This window comes from Osmerus mordax, chromosome 19, assembly GCF_038355195.1.
Source record: "Osmerus mordax isolate fOsmMor3 chromosome 19, fOsmMor3.pri, whole genome shotgun sequence".
Taxonomy (NCBI): domain Eukaryota; kingdom Metazoa; phylum Chordata; class Actinopteri; order Osmeriformes; family Osmeridae; genus Osmerus; species Osmerus mordax.
In genome coordinates, this window is record NC_090068.1 from 11,899,961 (window position 1) to 11,922,626 (window position 22,666).

The 22,666-nt window shown below is 46.5% G+C and overlaps 3 protein-coding genes and 1 long non-coding RNA gene across 7 annotated transcripts; 3 read left to right on the forward strand and 1 right to left on the reverse strand.

Annotated features, from left to right (window-relative positions):
• The first annotated feature begins 6,318 nt into the window (after positions 1–6,318).
• On the forward strand, positions 6,319–11,662 carry LOC136963239 (claudin-7-A-like). The gene is made up of 4 exons (XM_067257298.1): positions 6,319–6,872; positions 9,929–10,093; positions 10,205–10,289; positions 10,479–11,662. Exons 1-4 carry the CDS (start codon positions 6,650–6,652, stop codon positions 10,639–10,641), a joined length of 636 nt encoding a protein of 211 aa, XP_067113399.1. The 5' UTR covers positions 6,319–6,649; the 3' UTR covers positions 10,642–11,662.
• A 1,723-nt stretch (positions 11,663–13,385) lies between these two features.
• Positions 13,386–14,981, reverse strand: LOC136962963 (uncharacterized). Its single transcript, XR_010878956.1, has 3 exons — positions 14,914–14,981; positions 14,207–14,580; positions 13,386–13,657 (listed from the first exon to the last, which is right to left on the reverse strand). It is a non-coding gene; the product is annotated as an uncharacterized lncRNA (long non-coding RNA).
• LOC136962961 (cornifelin homolog B-like) lies at positions 14,306–18,113 on the forward strand. 4 transcript variants are annotated; one of them, XM_067256898.1, is made up of 5 exons: positions 14,306–14,371; positions 15,546–15,846; positions 16,343–16,461; positions 16,679–16,833; positions 17,040–18,113. In XM_067256898.1, exons 3-5 carry the CDS (start codon positions 16,356–16,358, stop codon positions 17,160–17,162), a joined length of 384 nt encoding a protein of 127 aa, XP_067112999.1. In that variant the 5' UTR covers positions 14,306–14,371; positions 15,546–15,846; positions 16,343–16,355; the 3' UTR covers positions 17,163–18,113. The 4 variants fall into 4 exon arrangements, with proteins under 4 accessions (XP_067112999.1, XP_067112997.1, XP_067113000.1 ...); XM_067256896.1 differs by having other exon boundaries at positions 15,546–15,795; XM_067256899.1 differs by having other exon boundaries at positions 15,546–15,751.
• A 2,391-nt stretch (positions 18,114–20,504) lies between these two features.
• Positions 20,505–22,145, forward strand: ugt5g2 (UDP glucuronosyltransferase 5 family, polypeptide G2). Its single transcript, XM_067256895.1, has one exon. It carries the CDS (start codon positions 20,520–20,522, stop codon positions 22,077–22,079), a length of 1,560 nt encoding a protein of 519 aa, XP_067112996.1. The 5' UTR covers positions 20,505–20,519; the 3' UTR covers positions 22,080–22,145.
• Positions 22,146–22,666: the final 521 nt, after the last annotated feature.

The window sequence follows — 22,666 nt, forward strand, 5'->3', positions numbered from 1 at the left end:
GTCGTCCAAATCACTGATAATCAGACAGACCCATAAAAAGAGGAGTGTATGTATGTGTGTGTGTATGCATACTGGTGTGTCAGGTGTGTGTGTGTGTTGCATACTGGTGTGCAGATGTGTGTGTTGGAGAGTGTGTTCCAGATGGTGTGCCAGCTGCAGCTGCTCACAAGGTGAGCAGAGAGTGACAGGTGACAGACTTTGCTGGGTCCACCTGGATGGGCAGAGCAGGAGGGGAACACAGGGCCCAGACAGACAGACCAGCTCTCCCTCTCTCTCTCTCTCTCTCTCTCTCTCTCTCTCTCTCTCTTCCCTCTCTCTCTCTCTCTCTCTCTCTCTCTCTCTCTCTCTCTCTCTCTCTCTCTCTCTCTCTGCTCTCTCTTCTCTCTCTCTCTCTCTCTCTCTCTGTCTCTCTCTCCCTCTCTCCCTCTGTCCCTGTCTCTCTCTGTCTCTCTTTTTCTCTCTTTTTCTCTCTCTGTTTCTCCCTCCCCAACACATGCACACACGTACACACTCAGACACACGCACACACACACAGCCTCATTAAGACAGGGCCAGGGGTCACCACATTCCTCTCACACGGAGCAGTCTGAAATCCCTCCCAGGCTCTCTGCATCTATGTGCCTACACATGATCTTAATTGGCATTTAAAACTAATTACCCACATATTACCCACTAAGTAAAGACACGATTAATGAGTCCTTGCAAAAAACCAGTCTGCGCCGAGATTGACTGTTTGGAATCGTGGGTCTGGTTGGAATGAGAACGTCCTGTGACATGCACCATCAAGACCCACTTAACGCCTGCGTCTGGCGAAGCCGCAGTCAGCTGATCCCCGAGGCCGAGAGCACTCCCTCTCCATCCGATAAACTTCTTAATCAGACATCATTTTCAAACAAGCCGAGACTATTAAAAAATGCATCAGAGCGATGAATAGCTGCAATTACTTCCGCCTGTCCAACTCAAGGGCTCTGGTTGATGCCTCTTCCTACCAGCGATCACCGTGGAAACACAGATTAGGACCGGGCGAGGGGGGGGGGGGGGGGGGGGGGGGAGAAATGTGTAATTCCACGTACAGGTTGGAGATGGAGCTGGGAGGTGGATTACCGGGGGTCAGGGCTGGCGGTGTTTCTCACACGGACACCAGATGCTAGTCCAGCCTGGGTCAGGGTCACCTGTCCAGCCAGAGAGGGGAAACCACTCAGCTCATCTGACATGCTCATGTCGTCTCACCCCCAGACCCCTCGGTGAGAGAGGCTGCATCCATGACGGGCTGCATTAATGCGGCGTAGTGTCAGGGAGTCAGGTGGCTGAACGGTTAGGGAATCGTGCTATTACTCAGAAGGTAGCCGGTTCGATTCCCTGGCCGTGCAACGTGACGTTGTGTCCTTGGGCAAGCAACTTCACCCTACTTGCCTCAGCGGAATGTCCCTGTACTTACTGTAAGTTGCTCTGGATAAGAGCGTCTGCTAAATTACTACATGTAAATGTAAGTGAGTGTGTGCGTCTCGTCAGGTAAACAGTGACTAGGTCTGACGGCTCAGGGATTAGGCACACATTAATCTGGTAAATTGCCAGGTGACGTATTAGGGGAGATAATCTGTCGTTATAGCCATAGAATCCATTTTATACTCTTCTTGATCGAAAAGTGTTCATCTGCATAAATACACACCCTGGGACATAAATACACAGTGGTTCCTCTAGAGTTGGGTTTGTATTCACTGTGGGGAGAGAAGCGATCTGTTAAAAGTAATGATTCATTCATAAATTATTCATAATTCCTCCCAGGAGAGGGGGATGGGGGTGTGTGTGTCAGGAGACACACCTTGCATGCTGCTCAGTTTCCTCATTATATTTACCATCTGGACACAGAACTGTGTACAGGGCTTCCCTGCACCAACCATTTATTACATTCACCACACACACACACACACACACACACTTAAACACACATATACACTTCAACACACACATATGCTACACTGTTACACACACATTTTTACCACTTTCAAACACACACACACGTATTACACAAACAAACACACACAGGCACACACACACACACCACACACACAAACACACACAGGCACACACTTACCACACTGAAAACACGTACAACACTAAAACACACACACACACGCTCGGTCTGCCTCTATCATGGTGATCACACCTCCCTGCTCACGCCTCCCTGTTAGTGGCTGTCCTCACATGTGACCTTGGCGTCTTCCCGTCTCCCAGGACACAGTCCCACATCCAGCTCCTCGCATCCGCTCAAACACGGCCTCGCTCGTGAACATGCATGCACACGCGTGCCCGTGCACACACACACACACACACAAACGCCGCTTTAGTCACCCATGCAGTCCATGCTGCAGTTGCTCATCCTTTGAACGAGATTGATTACAACCGTTTATTGCTGTCCTCTACTGCCCTCCTTAGGATGTAAAGAGAACTACACACTCATTACACCTTTAATGACAGAGGCCAGGTTTAACATCTCTTTTTACCGTATTTCTGTTTAGCTACACCAAATTCAGTCACTTGTACACGCCATCAATGGAAACTAGCTAACTATTCAGTTCAATATTAACCCAATAAACAATATAATGTTGTACACGCACAAAAACACGCAGACACACAGACACACACTCGCACGCAGGGCACGCATACACACACGCACCCGCACACAGAGTTAGCATTTGGCCCTCATTGTCATTCATAAACCCCACCTCCCTGTCCCTGACAAACGTGTCACTGTTGATTTCACCTTTATCTCTCTCTCACACTCTCCTGCCCCCCCCCCCCACCCCCCCACCCCCGTCTCCCTCTCCTCATCTCGGCTCCTGTTCTCATTAGGATGTACATTTGCTTTATTGTTGAAGAACAGGGTGAGAGGGATGAGAGACAGTGATATATATATATATATATATATATATATATATATATATATATATATATATAGAGAGAGAGAGAGAGAGAGAGAGAGAGAGAGAGAGAGAGAGAGAGAGAGAGAGAGAGAGAGAGAGAGAGAGAGAGAAAGAGAGAGAGAGAGAGAGAGGGAGGGAGGGAGGGGAAAATAGCAAGAAAGTGAGAGAGAAAGAGACGGAAGGAAGGAAGGAAGGAAGGAAGGAAGGAAGGAAGGAAGGAAGGGGTGAGGAAAGGGGAGGTAATGGGGGTGGGTTCCAGCTCATGGTCACAGTAATGATGTCGAGGTATTCAGGGAGGTGATAAAATGAGGTGGTTTTACAAATGGCCGAGCAGTGAAAAACGTTCTGGGCCCACAACCCCCATCCCTCCCTCTTAACGCGCTCATGGGATCTCCTTCACATCCTTCCTTTCAAACCTCCCTCTCTCCCTCTGCCACACAGTCCACACATCCATCCGCAGTTATGATCACTGGCCACTAGATGTCAACAATGAGCTTTGTTGAATCTTTCATCGTGATCTGACCTTTTGTCCTAAACCGCAGCATCGCTATAGTACACTGTCCACACCCCGAAACACGGAGCTGGTGTGTGACTCATCCATGTCATGTGAAAATGGCTATTGAAAATGTTATAAGCGCATCAATCAAATAGGCACTTTTAGAGCAATGGAATTAGTGCTTTCTATCATAACCAAGAATGTGAGATTGATGTCATTGCTATAAAAGAGATGCCATGGGGGTAGTTTATCCCGCGGTAACAGTGTCAAAACAACCAGTTCTGAATCACAACCGTACGTCACATCTCACCAACACAATGTGTCAGTCTGGGTTTTTTCCGCTTCTTAATTCAAACTATTACAAGGTGTCTCAAGATCCGCCCCCGGTGTCTCAAGCTCCTCCCCCGGTCCCTCAAGCTCCGCCCCCCAGTCCCAAACAAACATCGTCTGAGAAAGTCTCTTTCCTCTTGTACTTCGTGTCCTTCTCATCCCCCCATCGCACGCTGTTATGCAAGATCTTCTGCATCTCCTAAATCCCAAACATGAACCACACGGTGTAGTTCATGATGTCCTGATATTCCCCCTCCACCCTTCAACACCCCAGACACACAGACACACACTGACTTGTTCTCTAACACCTTCCCCCGCTCCCTCCATATAATGTACCTTCCAAGTGACTTATGAAATAACTCCATGTGACTCAAAGGTGTGTAGCTGAGTCTTACGACAAGTCTTATTCTGTCAGGATAAAAGTGAGGGGGTGTTATGAAACAATAAGCTGTGTACGGTACATTCATTTTCAGTATTTGTGTGTTGTTTGTCTGTGTTCAAACGTGTATCTCCCCTGTGGTTGAAAGGAACTGCCTGGAGGCTGTGGCAGCTCACACTGTAAACCTGTTTGGCCGGTGACGGATATCCACTCCCTTTTTGAAGTTCAGTGTGAACAGTGGCTTCAGCTATAGCAGATCATAATCGTTGTTACAGTTACAGAGGAAGTAAAATCAGGTCAGTGTTCTGTCCTCATCCAATTGAAACCAAAATATTATCACCATCTTCCTATATTCAGGGGAGTCAGGTGGCTGAGCGGTTAAAGAATCGGGATAGTAATCAGAAGGTCGCTGCTTCGATTCCTGGCCGTGCCAAAATTACGTTGTGTCCTTGGGCAAGGCACTTTACCCTACTTGCCTCGGGGGAATGTCCCTGTAATTACTGTAAGTCGCTCTGGATAAGAGCGTCTGCTAAATGACTAAATGTAAATGTACATTCCCCTCTGCCGTACCTATCCTCATCCACCCCACGCATCCCCACTCACCCACGTCGACTCATCCACGCTCCTCCCGTCTGCCCCCTACCCTCCTATCTTCACTCCCTCAGTATCAGTTGGAAACATTTGCCTGAGGGCTTAACCTACCTACAGATAACACCAAGAGTTTGAGCTTGCAGAGAAGCCAAAGCTATGAGTCACACACACATCTCTGTTTGGTCTACCTGTACTTCCAAAATACACCGGTGTTGTGAATGATTTCTCTTTTTTTTACCGTTGGTTTCAGTTTCTGTCTTTGCCTGACATAACTTTCCATAACTATTTGTTGTTGCCAAATAAATAACCAGAGATGGCAAAAGCCTTCACTCAGGTAGAAGTACTGATAGTCATGTTTTAAAATACTCTGGTCAAAGTTGAAGTACTGACTACACTTTTTCACTCAAGTTAAAGTAAATAAGTGTGGGCTCTGACATATACTTCAGTAAAAACTAGCCATTACTCAACGCTGGTAACTGGACCTCACATCATATTAATACATTAATACAAATAGACACTGTAGAGCATTCACCAAAAATCCTTGACACCCACAATTTCGTTTTTCCTCATGGCCATAGGTGATCATGAATGTCTCTATTCTCAGTCATGTCGACATTGCTGACTCCCTGCCTAATCCATAAGGTACCTTTTTCCACCTTTCAAAACATTTTTGTCAGAACTTTTTTTTCGAAAATATTTTGTAAACCTTTCTTTTCAGAACTTTATAAAAAATACTTTTTCAACCTTTCCAACCTTTTTTTTCTGAGCTTCCCATCTCTGTAAATAACTGAATCACATCAGTATGGATGGATGGATGGATGGGTAAAGGGCATGTCAGTAAACAAATCAAAGAACAATAGGAAGTAAGTTCAATTAGTTCCCTTTGTCAACAAGTTCTATTGTTATTTTTCCTAGTTCTCCCAATAGTGTCATGTTGTTTAGCCTCACTTCACCTTTATCTCAGACCACATGATCTCATAGATAAACATACAGTCTAGGACTGATATTGAGGCATATGTGAAACACCACATTTAATCCTTTAGGTATGGTATATTACTGTTTAGCCCTTGCTGTGTTTGCCTGCTTAATACCTTGAGCTTGGGCAGCAGCGATTCAAGCAATTCTTTCTAACCAAACAAAGATCCCTTTGTTGTTTCAGACTTCACTGTGAGGACGATCGTAAGAAGCTATTTACACGGTAAAAACCTCTGAACACCTGGCTTCACAACGTCAGTCTGACCGATGCAGACTACCAGCTGCGTGTTCTTCTGTAATCTTCTATGAAGGTGAAAATACAAACGCTGCATTAATTAGCCTATCACTTTTGTGAGTTAGATATTTAGATATCCCAGGAACAGAAAATATCCATACGGACGAAGAACAGGCGAAAAAGAAGGATCAGTTTTATGTGGATTGTAAAATCGCTGCAAAAGCATATGTTTCTATTTTTCTGTGGTTTATACGGTGACATCACGAAACTGCCTAGGTCAGCAACGCTGAGAGATACCGGCGGATGTGGAGCCGAAACTGTGCGCGTCCCCGCCCCCTGTGCAAAAGCCACTCTGAAACCACCTTAAAACGCTCGTCCCCGACAGACCCTCATTACATATTCAAGGTGCGGTTGAGGAACAGGTGCCTGTGAAATTATCTCTTGTGCCTTTTGGAGAAGAACCCGAACGAAATATTGTCTGAACGTTTTAACAGAAGATTGAAGATTTTTTTTCCTAAATATAGAGTAGGCCTACGCAAATTACATATCGCCTCGTGTAAAGGTTTACCAAACAAATCAATTTTTGCTTGCGTCGAAGCGGTCCGTCCAGTTGAAAGGGCGCGGAGGATTACTTGTTTAGCTGGTTGGACAAAAAAGTTCAACTCGAGTTTTATTTTTTTAACGTTATAAAAATCGTGTAAAACTAAGAATAGTTGAAAATGGCAAACTCGGGATTGCAGATTTTAGGATTTGCCCTTTCGATGCTGGGTCTAATTGGGTTGATCATTGGGACAATCCTGCCACAATGGAAGATGTCCGCCTATGTTGGAGACAATATCATCACAGCAGTGGCCATGTACCAGGGACTATGGATGTCTTGTGCGTTCCAAAGTACCGGACAGATTCAGTGCAAAGTCTACGACTCCATTCTACAACTTGACAGTAAGTGTTACTCCGTTGGATTGAAAAAGAAAAGATGAATTTCTTTTAATCGAATAAAAGCATTTAGTTTGTATACAACATTCCGATTATTCAGCATGTCCGTTAGTAATCTGTAGCCGTATCTAATTTAAACAGACCAAGATGTCTTGGCCTGTCTTCATCGGTTGTTAGGCAAGGCCTAGCACAAGCAGGTGTATACGGCAGGTGAATTCCCAAGATCCACATTCCCAGTAGATCATTTGACTAAAATCTTGTAGTTGATTTACTTGCTTTAACTTGATTCTGCCATCATGGACGAAATATTGAGTTTTTCTTAGCAGAACCGCCACTTTGTTTTTTAAACTTTTATTACGGCTGTTATTTCCCAAGTATATATTATCAGCGAGTACACTCCATATATCGATAGTTTTATTTGAAAGACTTTAACGCACTAGCCTAGGGGCACTGCACAAGGAATTCGTTGACTTGTTTCGGTTAAACTGTGTCCAAGGTAATTATTATGTTAGCTGCCATTGTTCGGTTGCGTGGGCGTGCCCCTCTCCCCCTCCCTCGCCCTCTGCCTCACCCTCTCTCTCTCTCCCCCTCCCCCCCCCTCCCTCTCCCCCTCCCCCCCTCCCTCTCCCCCTCCCCCTCCCCCCCCTCCCTCTCCCCCTCCCCCCTGCTTAGAAGCTAGGAAAAACCCCGGTGAGCGGTGTGAATGCTGGCTAGGGGCAGTGGTAAACACCGCCTTTATTTGTCTCGGTTTAGTAAACAGACTAGTGAAGAGTATTCAGGAATCAGGAGGCGTTCCTACAGAACACAATATAACCCCTCCCACCACACACACGCAGGCACCCACACATTATAAAGGTATCCTGGTGAAGACTTGATAACGTCATTCAAACCATGATTCATTCTTTCTAAGAGTGAAAGGAAGTTAAATTTACTTGACAGTCAAGTTTTACTCCAGATTATCGGTACATAATCTCCTGGATAATTTTTGTAAAATCTGTATTTAAACATTTAGAAGGCGGTTATCCAAAAGTACATCTAGAAAGTACAGAAGGACATGTAGGATCAGACGTGCAGTGTTTCTGTTCAGGTGAAAACACTCATGCAGATAAGGACTATCATCGGGCCTTCCGAGAAAACACCAATGTCCTTCCCACCAGGATGTGGACACTTTTTAGCTGCACACACGTCGAAAATAACAGCACGTGGAAAATCAGTGTTAAATCATGCCTTCGGATTGGCACGAGAGCAACAGCCCTGTGTGATTAAACTCCACCCTCCAATCTGCCATCCCCGGTCTGTCCTCGCTACCCTGTATAATTGCAAGCCACCCCTCCCCTCCCCTCACTCCCCACAGCAATTTGCTCCCCCAGCTTACTGGCCTGATGTTCCACTTCATCAGTTAGGCTGTGGATGCGTCCATTCCTCTCCTTCTGGAGCAGGCTCGCTGCCCAGACATCTTCCTTGGTTTGGCCTCAGTTTACGGCAGCTCGTTTGAGTGGCTGTAAAACCATATTTGTGTTTGAGTTGCGTATCAACCCTTCTGATAAGGGGTCCTATGAAACAATTAGTTTATCGCATCTGCAAACATGAACGCAAGCCAGTTTTGATAAACATAGCGCAATCAGAAGCACTGGTCATATATAAAATGTGTAAATAAACAGTGGATATCTGTACTAACAGGCTGATTGAGTGTTGCACTGTAATAGAAGAAGCACAATGGAGTATATGGCCCTCTATGTAAATTATGTTTGACACAGCACAGAAGCTGGCCAGGGTTAGGGGTCTGGGTTAGAGTTAGATCCAGCGTTAGGGGCCTGGGTTAGAGTTAGATCCAGCATTAGGGGCCTGGGTTAGAGTTAGATCCAGCGTTAGGGGCCTGGGTTAGAGTTAGATCCAGCGTTAGGGGCCTGGGTTAGAGTTAGATCCAGCGTTAGGGGCCTGGGTTAGAGTTAGATCCAGCGTTAGGGGCCTGGGTTAGAGTTAGATCCAGCGTTAGGGGCCTGGGTTAGAGTTAGATCCAGCGTTAGGGGCCTGGGTTATGGCCAGGGTTATGGTCAGGCTTAGACAGGGTTAGACCTTCTGAGCTCTTAACACTGCTCACAGTCACTTTGTAATTTACGTGGTAGAAACAGCTATCTGGGTGTGTCCTCATCGGATCCATCTTCTGTGAGTGCTGGCTCTAGGTAGCCGCCATTTTGATCACAGCTCTGTTTGAATGATACTGTGGGAAGGTGTAGCCAATAGGAAGACAAGCAGGCCGTGAGATCAGGGGAAAAGGAGTGTCTTTCTCCGAATGAAACCTGATCCGGAGCCCCCCCTCCCCCCTCCCTCATTTCAGACCTGACTGGTCAGACCTGTTCCTGTTGACTGAACGATGCTAGGAGGGGGAGGGGAGGGGGGGGGGGGGGGGGGTATATACACACTCACAAACACACCTTGTCCTCACACACACACACCCACCCTGTCCTCGAGAGGGCTTCCTGTTGGATCTGGTTAGTTTTGCACCTGTCTACAGGTGCGCAGGGCGAAGGAGTGGCTGAAAGAGAGAGGTGTGTGTGTGGAGTTAGCATTTGCATGCATGGCTCGGTGTTTAACTTCCTGAGTGCGCCACAAACCTTAAACACATCTCATTCACTTCCTACCTGATTGCAGTTAAGAATATTGGTAATAGTTAGTTGTCTGTGTTTCAAAACGAATACGTTTGACTAAGAATCACAGTTGTAGCTTGGTTATAGTGTAAGAGACTTGATCTTCACACTCTATTGAAGGTCATGTTGAATGGATAACAGGAGGCTGTAAATGTACAAATATACCCCGCACTCCCCACATTTCGGCTTGTCTTATCAGTGTTTTAAAATAGTAATAATCCCAGATTTTGCGTGGTTGAAAATGGTGTAAGACACCTGGTGAATCGCTCAGCGTTTGGCTGCAGATCAAGAGGTCGCTTGTTTGCTTCCTCCCCTGTATGTTGCCCTGGATAAAAGTCTCTGCTGAATGAACACACTATGAAGCAGACTGCAGGAGATTGTGTGTGATGGATTCGTCAACCCTGTCACCCCCAGGTTCCCTCCAGGCAACACGTGCCCTGATGATCGTTGGCATCATCGTCACGGTGGCAGGATTGGGCGTGGCCACCATGGGAATGAAGTGTACCACTTGCGGCGGAGATGACAAGACCAAGAAGTCTCGCATCGCCATGACTGGAGGCATCGTCCTGCTGATTGGCTGTAAGGACCCACGTGACTCTCCTGTGTCATTTCCTGTTGTCTGTATTCATAATGGGGTGATTAACCTTATGGAATCTCCTCTCTCGCTCTCTCTCTCGCTCTCATATCCAGCTCTTGCATCTGTTGTGGCCTGTTCCTGGTTTGCTCACAACATCATCAAGGATTTCTACAACCCCTTCACACCTGTCAACACAAAGTAAGCAGTGCACCTTCTACTGTTGTCTATGATTAGAACACATTGGAATCCTCTCCTTCAGGGCTTGTTAGGGACTTTGGTATTTGATTTGATATGACTTGGAAGTTACTTAATGTTAGCTAATGTTACTCGTGAAATTCAAATGTTGGATGTCATACTGATGACTACCTGACCGCCCCTCCCCTCCAGGTATGAGTTTGGGTCAGCCATCTTCATCGCCTGGGCCGGATCCTTCCTGGACATCATGGGCGGGGCCATGCTCGCTGCTTCCTGCCCCCGGGGGAGGAAAGCCGCCACCCCCAAGTACCCCATCTCCCGCCCCCCGGGTAGCAGCCACAAGGAGTTTGTTTGAGATGGACGGTCCCCTGGTGCCTGAGCAGCACTGACAAGATGCACGTCCACACCGGTCCCACTTAACACAGCAGTCCCTGCCCCTCTTCAGCCAGTTTCCTTTTGTAACATTTTGTACCTCGTGTTTTTAATTATTTTGTATTCTGTTTATCTGAGGTTGAAGCCCTGCCCCCCTCTGTTACTGATGTCTGTGAGGCCGTTATGTTCAGAGAAATCTGTGCTTGATGGTTTTTTTAGAGCGTAGATAACAGCCTGGGATGTTTACTTCGGTAAAGCATGTAGATTGTCAGTCTCAGGGAGAAGTGTAACATTTCCCTCTCAAACTATCACTCCAGCCCCACATGTCTGTTATGTATCCTACAGTGGCCTTGTGATCTTGGTGGTTGAAATAGCTTGATGCTGTGGTGAAATGTGTGAAACGGCCAAGTTCGTTTTTTCAGCCAACACCCTTTAGAGTTGGCGTAACACTTCTGTCAGTGTGAACCTCTAACTGGTAATGCTGAAGTCAACTTAAAGAAACATTGTTGACCACTAGTTAAATTGTGAGCTCTGCTTGCTAGTTGAGGTCTCTCTGGCCCAGACAACCTTATCCGAAGCTTAACCAATCAAAAGGAAGATTTTTATGCCATTAACCATGCCCATATTAATTACTCAAGAGTAGAATCTTAGAAGGGGGGGAAACACTTTAACTTTTCTGACTTGTGCCCTCAATTGTAAATAAACACGATTCATTTTATATATCACAAACTCTTATTAAAATGTCCATATTACACTTACTATGGTTCATCCTAACTACAGTATAGTTTAGTAGTGTGATGAACCAGGTTCCTAAACTTTTTCTAATCTCTCCCTTACTCAACTATGTTCTGGCTCTGAAAAGGCGGGAAGCGATTTGTGTTCCCATTGGTAGATTTATGATATATTATGCAATGCTCAAGAATATTTAACATTTTAAGAGGTTCTCCCATTTTCGGATTTTTTTTATAATGGGCTTTGTGTCAATAAAGTGCGGACAAAATGTTTTGCCAGGTAAGTTTGGTTGGTGACTCCAAATTATCTTGGCTTTCAACACTACTCATGATTCATGAATAAAAGTCTTCAAGTGAAGACCCATGGCGTATAGGCTGTATGATATTAAAAGTGGTTGTTTTACACCAAAAAGATACTGTGTAGATATTTCTTCAGAAATTGTGTGATGTGTGTGCAGTAGATTCCTGGGTGGATGGGTTCAGCATTCAACATTACGACTGATGTGTAAATTCTCTGTTTTCAGTACATATTCACCCTCCCTGATCACAAACTGTGTTTAATTATTAACAGAGGCATTGTGCATCAAGTTTATATTCAGCTTCAGAACACTCATAATCCTGGGACCCCTTGCCCTACACGTCACCCAACACACCTGATTCAAATGAATGGGTCGTTATCAAGCTCAGCAGAAGCCTGATAACGACCCATTCATTTGAACCAGGTGTGTTGAAACAGAAACATCCAAAACATGCAGGAGGTCCCGAGACGCGGGATTGAGAAAGGCTGCTTCAGCAACTCGGCATGTTCTTGGCAGGACCTAGTGCATTCCTTTGGCTTCATCGCCACCTTGTGGTGCTCCTCTCCAGTGAAATGCATATCTGTGGTGCTGCAGCGACAGCACTAATCTGTGGTCTTCTCCAGAGCTACAAGAGATGGTAGTAATGGAAAGCACTAACATCATGTTTGTTCCGGCAACGCCTATCAGCATGCAACAGCGTAACGAGAGTATATTAACAGCAATCCCCATTTAATCACAGTGGTTCTCCCACTGAATCTATCACCAGTTTATTTATTCTCAAACAGGGTTTCGTTTAGTATGTCAGTATACTAGGATTAACATGATTGTGAGAAGGTCAAACTCAATGTATGAAGGTAGATACCATGCTTCCTGAGAAGCAGAACACTTTCACAAAGTCAAACAGGAGACTGACAAGTGTTTGGATGGAAGTAACCCAAAGCAACACACTGCACCAAAGAAACCAGAGCTTTGGTTATTTTCAAAGGATATGTTGCATTTACTGTGATTATTCCTATAAATACATGTGTGCATTTGTTCTCACAGTGTTTCCTATACAGTGAGTTGGTAACAAATAAGACCTGTATTGCTTGCTGCAAAAATAACCTAAACCGCAGGCAAACAAGTCAAAACAAACAGGAGCAAATGAACAAACTAGTGAAAACAAGTGCATTGAAACGCGTATCTGAATACAATACAGTTAAAATACTGTAAACCTATACTGCTGAATGGTCACAACATGATCTCAGAGAGTTGTAAACAGTGAAGCAACCAGTATGTTTTTGCCAAGGAGTGGTAATAAAAGCCATATGTTGGGTGGAGCAGAGGTTGGGAAAACAGACAGACCCATTTGAGGATCTTGATGAACACAGTGTTAAACCTCCAGTCACGGTTCAGTGTTATCTCTGCCTAATCTTAGTTCACCCACCTCCCCATCTTTCTCACTCCCCCAGACACCCCCCCCAACTCACCCGCTTCTCACATCTCAGGTCACCCCAAGAATGACCCCCACCAACCAGCAGGTCACCTGTTACCATCTCTCAAGACCACCAAGCACCCCAACCCTCGCTCACACCTCCCCTCTTCTCAGGATTACCCAGGAATCCCCCTCCTGCCCCCACCCAAACCTAGTTCAAGTCCTCCCTCTCTCCCAGACCTCTCCAGGTATGTTGTTGCCCCCCTCCCCCCACACACACCAGAGCAACTACAGTAGCTGCAGCGAAGATGCCAGGAAACTAAACTACAGGTCAAAGTGCATGCTGCTAATGTAAACGTCAGGCCAGCCCCCGCCCCCACCCCCCCAGCTAGGAAGTCCAGGACAGGTGGACCTCCTCCTGGGTCCGCGGGGTAATCTCCACCCTCGGTCCGCTCTGGACGCTGCGAGGTCAGGCTACGGGCGAGAGGCTGAGGGAGATGGGGAGGAGAGGCCCGTTGTTGTTCATATCATCCAGGTCCTCATCGTCTATGTCCACTGCAAACACAAACGTTGTTTATGAGGGGGGGGGGGTCAGATGGCTGAGCGGTTAGGGAATCAGGCTATGAATCAGAAGGTTGCCGGTTCAATTCCCGGCCGTGCAAAATGACGTTGTGTCCTTGGGCAAGGCACTTCACCCTACTTTCCTCGGGGAATGTCCCCTGTACTTACTGTAAGTCGCTCGGGATAAGAGCGTCTGCTAAATGACTAAATGTAAACGTATCGCAAGCTGTGAGCAAATGATCGGGTGAGGCAACCTGGTAGAGCTGTCTGAACTGCGAGCTATATGTGTGTGGGACCAAGACATTGGATTCATATGCTGTGTATCCATGAATGCACTTTGAAAACATTCACTACGCTGTTAATGTTTTATATACCTCTTCTTATAATGCACTCAATGTTGTGCACTCAATGTTATGCACTCACACAATGTTCCGATCTGAGTGCGGTGTCAGTTTGGTCAGTGGTGTTATTTACAGCCCTGGAGACTTCAACCAGGTTCTCCCTCCGTGTTCTCCACACCTTAACATTATCTGCCGCACTCACCTCTCTTCGACCGTCCTATTTGCCCTAGCTTCGGGGCCCGATGTCCCAGTCTCCGCTGGGGGGAGTCAAAGCTCACCTCACCCCTGTTGAATCTCGTTCCCAAACCGGGACCCTCATTCGGCTCACGGGAGCGCCCCGTGCCGGGTTGGATCACTCCAAATGGAGGTAACAGTTCGGGCATTCCCGCCGCTACTCCGTACATTGCTAGCGGTCGGTGTGCGCTCTCTTGATTTGGCTCTGATTTATTTGATTTCGGTCTCTCTACCCCTGGATTTTTCGCGTCCGGGCGCTCCTTCTCCTCGTCCTTGCTTCCGCAACAGTACAGCATGCAGAATATCTGTCGAGGGCAGAATATCTGGCGATGATATCTAAATCTGGTTGATATGGGGAAAGTGTTGAAAGAAACAAACAGAGATTACACTTAAGTAGACATTTGGCATACACACCCATCTATGGATAGTGAAACGTGTTAACGAAGGGATAGCATTAAGTTGCATTTAAACGTGCTGAGTCAAATAAAAAAGTAGAGTATTATGATGTTCACGTAATTTGTTGACAAATGTCAAGTCGTGCAAGTTTGTGAGGCAATGCGCAAACTAGCCTTCGGAATTATTCATGAATGTATTTTAAATATAGGCCTTATGTTTTAAGTATGTTTTATTAACTTCAACCCGATAACCGTGTAAAGTATTGGCGTGGTTTCTAACCTGTAACTAGGCCTAATGGACGACACGGAAGGTCCTCGTTGCTTCACGAATGCGATGTTTAGATTCTCAGACAGTTGGGTTCTGTATGCCCACCCCCCTTTGCAATACCCACTGTTCCGGTGTCTTAAAGGTGTAGTCCTACATTTTAAAGTCTGACAAAACGGGATTCCCCATGTTGGCTGGGGATTCTAGGTTCTAAATTAAATGGATGGGGGGTGGGTACAGTTAACACTAATAACACGGGACCCCACAACTTAGAACTGTCCCCCATCTCTCTTTAGGGGGTCTTGACTCTTGTGGGAGGTGCGTGACCACCACCCCCGCCCAAGCCCCATATCTTTCCAGCAGTCATTGTATGACGATATCCAATTTAGTACACATTTTAAAAGCAAAACTACTATCCTTCTGGTACACTTTACTGATCATTAATTAAAAAAATAACCCTTATCTATTGCCGCAATTGTGTTTATTAAATAATAGGCTAACTTGACTATCTGATTCTGATTAATATTTAGAGTCATAAATCAAAGTCATAAGCCTACAAAAAATAGCATAGTCAAATCAACGGGCTCATAAATGAGCTTTTATCTTATCGGAAACGTTCAAATGGTCATACATTTTTGTCTTCTCAGACTCAGAAATGCGGTAATGTCAAAGCCTCACCCTGTTCAAGGGTAGGCCTATGACTCCAGCTGACACCGGAATTCTCTTTAGAAGATTTCTGGTCGGACTGGCTCCGGTGTTTGTCATCTACTTGTGCGTCTTTATAGTTTCATTGTTACATGTTATTTCAATCCTAGTCTATTTGAAAATAGTGACAACCCTTCCTCGCCCAGAAGTGAGTATCAGTCTCTCTCATCATTCACACCTATACAAGCACAGGTAAGAGAACCCCTGATTACCCTAAAGGATAACCAATAGATATAAATCAAGGTATGGATACTTAATAATCTTTTGACAGTTTTTAGTTTAACAGATTTATTTCAATTTGCTCATGTTTATCAGACAATGTTTTATCAAAGAGCTTGCACCTGCCACTGTTGATTAGACAACAGGCCTAATGCTTAATCACACACGAAGATTAAGAATGTCACATATTGTAGGCTATGTTTGGAAGCTTTAGGCTACTGCAAGCTTTACTGGGTCACAAACTACTATGTGCGTTTGTCAAATCCAACAAATAGACGTTTATTTCTTTTTACAATAGGCCTAAAGTTTCATATGTATCCTTGCAGATGTTTGTTTAAACACCTTGTTATAAGCATACAGCTTAATTAAATTAATTTAAATTCACTTTATTAATCCTAATTTATTCCCTTGTATCTTAATGTCATGAGTTGATGAATCTCTTGACGGGTAACCTGAAGACAGTGTTGACTTAGAGAGTTTGAGAGGATTTAACACTGATGTGTGTTAAATGTGAATGTAGATTAGACGTCATCATGCCGTCCAAGATGATCATAAGGCAGCCTGAGCCAGTCATGGAGTCGAAAGAATCTAATCAGTGGGGTTCTAAAATCTGTGACTGCTGTGAGGATGTCCCAGATTGTAAGTACCAGCTGTCGTGTGTGTGTTTGTATATGTTTGTGTGTGTGTGTGTGTGAAATGAGTTATGCCTCTTTCTGTGTGTGTGTATGTGTGAGTGTTTTTGCCTCTCTGTGTGTGTGTGTTTATAAAATGTGTCATACTTTGCCTGTATGTGTGTGTTTGAAAAGCTTTTGATGTGTCTAATTGTGTTCATGTAATGACGTTTTCCTATGCCTAGGTTGTTTTGCATGCTGGTGTTGTCCCTGCTATGCCTGCAAACACAGTAAGGCATACGGACAGTGCCTTTGTCTCCCTCTGCTGGACATGTTTGGCTTCATTCCACCAGTCTCAATGGCAATGAGAGTTTCCATGCGTCATCGCTACGGCATCAAAGTATGGACAAAAAGTCTTCCGGTCAACAATGTCGAAAGGACATTGTTGCTTAGCCAACACTGTCTGTGTTTCTAACCTATCAGTGATATATCTGTGTTTCTAACCCAGGTTAAGGTTCGGGGTTAAGGGTTATGTTTAAAGTTAGGGGTTGGGGTCAAGGTTGGCGCTCATCTCTCCCTCTCTCACCTGACTGTCTGTGTTTGCAGGACACCATGTGTAACGACTGTCTGTACGCCACCTTCTGTAACTGCTGTTCCTGGTGCCAGATTTCCAAAGAGATGAGGAGGAGGAACATCCCTATCATCTTGGTCAGTGCTAAGAACACTTGACGACCCCCAGCCTCATCACCTCCAGACCCCCAACCTCATCACCTCCAGACCCCCAACCTCATCACCTCCAGACCCCCAGCCTCATCACCTCCAGACCCCCAACCTCATCACCTCCAGACCCCCAGCCTCATCACCTCCAGACCCCCAGCCTCATCACCTCCAGACCCCCAGCCTCATCACCTCCAGACCCCCAGCCTCATCACCTCCAGACCCCCAGCCTCATCACCTCCAGACCCCCAGCCTCATCACCTCCAGACCCCCAGCCTCATCACCTCCAGCACAGCCTGGATCAGATCCATGCTCCTTTGTCATGGTCACTGGTTTATTAAAACAGACACAGCTCCAGAATGAATCAGACGAGCGGGCATTTGGTTTCCACATGTTTTTTTTTGTAATAGCTCTCCTATAGTAAACCAACTTTGTATTGAAGCCATTTTATTTGTCTGTGTTGATGTCTGTCTGTCTTTAGTTCGGCATCTGTATTGTTTTGGACAGAGAGAGGGAGAAAGTAGTGCTCTCGGCAGAATGTATCTCACACATACAACACTCCTGACCTCATGTCTCCTAGCCATAGCTACTATAAAGGTATGGATATTGGATGTATTTATTTTCTCTTGCTCTTTTTCTCTCTCTCTTGCTCTTTTTCTCTCTCTCTCTCTCTCTCTCTCTCTCTCTCTCTCTCTCTCTCTCTGTCTCTCTCTCCCTCTCTCTCTCTTGCTCTCTTTCTCTCTCTCACACGCCCTTTCTGGAAGTGTTAACTTGCTGATTTAAATATATTTCTATATGCCTCCCTTTCACTTCCACACATTCATGCCATTGAAAGTGAGATATTTAAGGCCTATTGTCCCTTGTTCCTTTTGTGTATCTCTATCTCTCTCACTGTCACATTCCACTGCACTTCCTGGTCAATTATTTAAACAAGAAATAAAGCGTCGCTTTTCATAACAAACGTTTGGCTTCGACAGTGTGAATGCTTTGTCAGACACATGACTTTACATGAACCAATGTGATTTAGAGGAAAAGGACACGAATGAATGAATCACGATCACCATCTCGAAAAACACACAGTGACGAACACAGGGAGATTACGCGCTGAGGATATTCAGAGAGAACGTATTCATTTGGCAGGTGCTTTGTTTCACAGCAACCTACTAGGGGGATTTTAACCTGGGACTTTTTGATCTGCAGTCAAATGCTCTTCTACTGAGCTATCCATGAGTGATGATAAGGATCATGACCTCCCATGAAATACAGAAGAACTACAGTGCTCATAGCAGCAAGGTGCCAGGAGCCAGGTGGCTGAGCGGTTAGGGAATCGGGGAATCGGGCTAGTAATCCGAAGGTCGCTGGTTCGATTCCCGGCTGTGCAAAATGACGTTGTGTCCTTGGGCAAGGCACTTCACCCTACTTGCCTCGGGGGAATGTCCCTGTACTTACTGTAAGTTGCTCTGGATAAGAGCGTCTGCTAAATGACTAAATGTAATGTAAATGTAAGGTCGAATCAGTCTTTCTAGACAATTAAAATCCATTCCTGACATTCCATCCATATATCAGGTTTTTAAGGACAGCCCAACCCTGACCCTGTTTTTAGGGTAGGGGTTTAGGGCCTGGGCTACGGTTAGGGTTAGAGTTAGGGCTACGGTTAGAGTTCTAGACTTCCGTGACCTTCCCGTGGTCTGGCCCTGCTACCAGACCTCCAACGATCGCTAGCGTAGGCAGGGATTCTTTGACCTTTGGAAAATATTTTTTCAACCTGACGACAGCCATCAAAATATGTGACCTCTTGTGCCAAGACACAGACCCACCACAAAATGTTACTATTGGCCGACATTCGTCAGCACTTGGGATTCGAACACTCCACCTTCCAAATCTCAAGCATGACCACTATCAGTTACCCTAACTGAAAGCTAGCTGGGTACTTGCCAGGATTTACAGAACAGAAATTTTAGGGGGCGTGCATTTCTGGGCAGGGCTATGTTGGGCCTTACCAGGAATTGCACCCCCTGCTAACTTTGACGAAGAAAGTGCCAGATGCCTGAAACCTACTGTGGTTACTCATAGTAGTCCCCTCAATATATGGTAAGAATAATTTGATGCTAGGATATTCAGAACAGAAATTAAATTGGCCCAGAAAGGGAACTCAGATGTAAAAGGGCCTGTAGAGATAATACTTCATACAGCTCCTGACAGGCTAGGTGGTGTGTCTGAGGGTTTCTCATGATAAACCTGCTATTGAGGAAATCACATTGATAAAAAAAGTTTAATTTCAAACTTACTTCCCAGGCTTTTGAACTTATCCATTGAGCAGACATACAGGAGAAGTTCAAACCTGGGTCCTCTTGATCCGTGGTCAAGGGTTTTACCACTGAGCTACACCTGTCATCCACCCATTTTTCTGCTAATGTAAAAATGTATGCTCCGATTCACTTGTGACACTGGTATGTTTCTACAATGGAGCGTGCTTTCAGATTTTAATCTCATTAGTTTGGAGAAATGGCTTACAGTTTCCTGATCTAGGGTTTCACAAGCTAAGCAGCTCTTTCTCAAGAGGGGATTTAACTGTTGGTTCGAATGGGAAATAGAACTGTGTTCACTATTCAAGCAAAGAATTTGAGCTGTGAGCAAACTGCGCTGACGGGAAGACATCCTACATAAAACCGTGTTTTAAGGTAAATTATTCTGCCAAAAACAGCTGTTTGACAACATTTGCAACATATTTATAATACTTCCTGGAGCACCAGCAATTTACTTCTGTTAAGTTTGTCCGTTCTAAAATTGATTATGTGTATTGTCAACTCATGCTTACTGCTGATGGGGAGTCAGATGGGTGAGCGGTTAGGGAGTCGGGCTATTAATCAGAAGGTTGTCGGTTTGATATCCGGCCTAGCAAAATTATGTTGTGTCCTTGGGCAAGGCACTTCACCCTACTTGCTTCGGGGGGATGTCCCTGAACTTCCTGTAAGTCGCTCTGGATAAGAGCGTCTGCTAAATGTAAATGATGACAGTGAATTTTTTATTGCACCTCTATTTACTTACTTTCGCTTAATTTACAGACCATGAGATTCATGAATACTGAATAGAAAATTTGCTGAATATTCCCAGACAAAAATAAATGATAAATGATATTTTACAGACAACTCTTGGAATTTTCCACCCCTTTACAATATAACATTCTGTTCTTTTAACCAGTCCCTGCTTCTGTGTCCTGTAGGTGAAATGCCTGATCATGTGACGAGAACGCTGTTTAGTCCCGCCCTGTTCTGGCCCCTCCTCCAGCTCCTCCTCTTCGCCTCGTCTCCTGGCTGTCTCGGCGCCAACATTCTGGTGTTCCCCGTGGATGGCAGTCACTGGGTCAACATGGAGATACTGGTCAAGGAACTGCACAGCCGAGGGCACAACATGACGGTCATACGGGTCTCCGAGAGCTGGTTTGTGAGAGAGCGTTCTCCTCACTACCATCCGGTCACCATTCACCTGGGGGAAGAGGGGCTCGGAATGGAGTTGTTCGATGATTCCGCCCGCCGCATCCTGGATGCTCGAAGGCAGGGGGCTGTGGTCGGCAGCCTGGTGCAGGTCAGAGAGCTGCTGACCATCCTGTCTGCGGCCCACAGTGCCACTTCCAACATGCTCTCTAAGATGCTGGAGAACCAGGATCTCATGGCCCAGCTGAAGGACACAGGGTATGACCTCATGCTCACAGACCCTGCCATGCCTGCCGGGGTCATCCTAGCACACTACCTCCACCTCCCTCTAGTCTACAACGTGCGGTGGATGAGCTTCGGCGAGGGCCACTTCTCCATCGCCCCCTCTCCCGTCTCCTACGTTCCTGTTCCAGGATCGGGGCTGACCGACCAGATGGATGTTCTCCAGAGGACCAGGAACCTGCTGCACTACACGCTCAACTTCCTGCTGGAACGCTTGCTGGTGTTCCCCACATACAGCCCCATCCTGGAGAAGCACTTCCCCCCCGGAGCTGACCTGCTGACCATGCAGTACTCTGCCGACGTGTGGCTGATGAGGATGGACTTCATCTTCGAGTTCCCTCGCCCCACCATGCCCAACTTGGTGTACATAGGGGGCTTCCAGTGTCGCCCTGCCAAAGCGCTTCCCAAAGAGCTGGAGGACTTTGTGCAGAGTTCTGGGGAGCATGGGGTGGTGGTTATGACCCTGGGCAGCCTCATCTCTGCCCTGCCCAGGGAGGTGACCGAAGCGGTGGCCGCTGCCTTTGCCCGGCTCCCCCACAAGGTGGTGTGGAAGTTCACAGGAGACCGGAGACCCTCCAGTCTGGGTAACAACACCCTTCTGCTGGACTGGCTTCCCCAGAACGACCTCCTGGGGCACCCCAAAACCCGGGCCTTTGTGGCCCACGGAGGCACCAACGGCCTGTATGAAGCCATCTACCACGGGGTCCCCGTGCTCGGCCTGCCCCTGCTGTTCGACCAGCCGGACAACCTGCTGCGTCTCCAGGCCAGGGGAGCGGTCCGAGTCCTGGAGCCCGCCACGCTCACCGAGGAGGCGTTCCTGGAGGCTCTGAGGGACGTCCTGAACGACCCCTCGTACCGCCGCAGCATGCAGGGGCTCTCCAGCCTCCACAGGGACCAGCCGCAGCCCCCGCTGCAGCGGGCTGTCTTCTGGGTGGAGTACGTGATCCGCAACCAGGGAGCCGGACATCTTCGTACGGAGGCCTACAGCATGGGCTGGGCCTGCTACTACAGCCTGGACATGCTGGCTCTGCTGCTGGCTCTGCCTCTGGTCCCCCTGGGGGCTCTGGTCTCTCTGCTGAGACTCAGACGGAGCAGGGGGTCAAAGGTCACGACGGCTCCCAATGAGGAGAAGAAGAAAACGGTCAACGCGCTCAAGACGGAAACGAAGGGAGGAGGAAAATCAGGTCAAGCTGACACCAAAAAAAATCGATGAAATTGACCGATGACCAACTGCAGAGCAAACTGGTGTACTGCTGGTACCCCTTCTTTTGGTTTTTCTTTTAGCTTTCTCTTAAGTTTTGTCTCTCCTTTGGTCAGTGTAAATTTCCCTCCCTCTGTATGGAGGGAACAAATAAAATGTAATAATCAATCACAGCATTATTCTCATCAGTCTTTCCATAGCGTCATGTAGTTACACACGAAAGCGCGAAAGGACATTTTTGGAAAACAAGAGCACCTGGTGAGTGCCTTTACAAACCAGCAGAGGGAGACAAATGAGAATGAATGAGCCGCGCTCTTCGCAGGTGTTCCCATCTGTATCGAGGGTTTTCTGAGCAGTCACCAGACGTTGGAGACGTTGGAGAGAGGGCAGAGCAGAGCATGGCGATGCTGGTGTCGGAGTCTGGGGCTCAGAGAATGAGCTGAAAGAGATGTAATTGGTCATTAGGCAGCAAGAGTAGTCTCTAATGCAGGATTCTAATGACTGCTCTTATCGCTCGATCAGCTGTCTCTCCATCACAACCCCAAACCCCCTTCTGGCTGGCGGTGATGGGAATAGCAATTAAGACACAAGCTCTCGCA

What these genes read in the sequence shown, in the direction of transcription:
- LOC136963239 (XM_067257298.1), top strand. Translation starts at nt 6,650, where the DNA reads ATGGCAAACTCGGGATTGCAGATTTTAGGATTTGCCCTTTCGATGCTG. An exon ending in CTCCATTCTACAACTTGACA is followed by an intron (nt 6,873 to 9,928) that starts GTAAGTGTTACT and finishes TGTCACCCCCAG; the next exon opens with GTTCCCTCCAGGCAACACGT. An exon ending in TTCACACCTGTCAACACAAA is followed by an intron (nt 10,290 to 10,478) that starts GTAAGCAGTGCA and finishes CCTCCCCTCCAG; the next exon opens with GTATGAGTTTGGGTCAGCCA.
- ugt5g2 (XM_067256895.1), top strand. Translation starts at nt 20,520, where the DNA reads ATGGAGATACTGGTCAAGGAACTGCACAGCCGAGGGCACAACATGACG.
- LOC136962961 (XM_067256896.1), top strand. Translation starts at nt 15,596, where the DNA reads ATGACTCCAGCTGACACCGGAATTCTCTTTAGAAGATTTCTGGTCGGA. An exon ending in TCACACCTATACAAGCACAG is followed by an intron (nt 15,796 to 16,342) that starts GTAAGAGAACCC and finishes ATGTGAATGTAG; the next exon opens with ATTAGACGTCATCATGCCGT. An exon ending in CTGTGAGGATGTCCCAGATT is followed by an intron (nt 16,462 to 16,678) that starts GTAAGTACCAGC and finishes TCCTATGCCTAG; the next exon opens with GTTGTTTTGCATGCTGGTGT.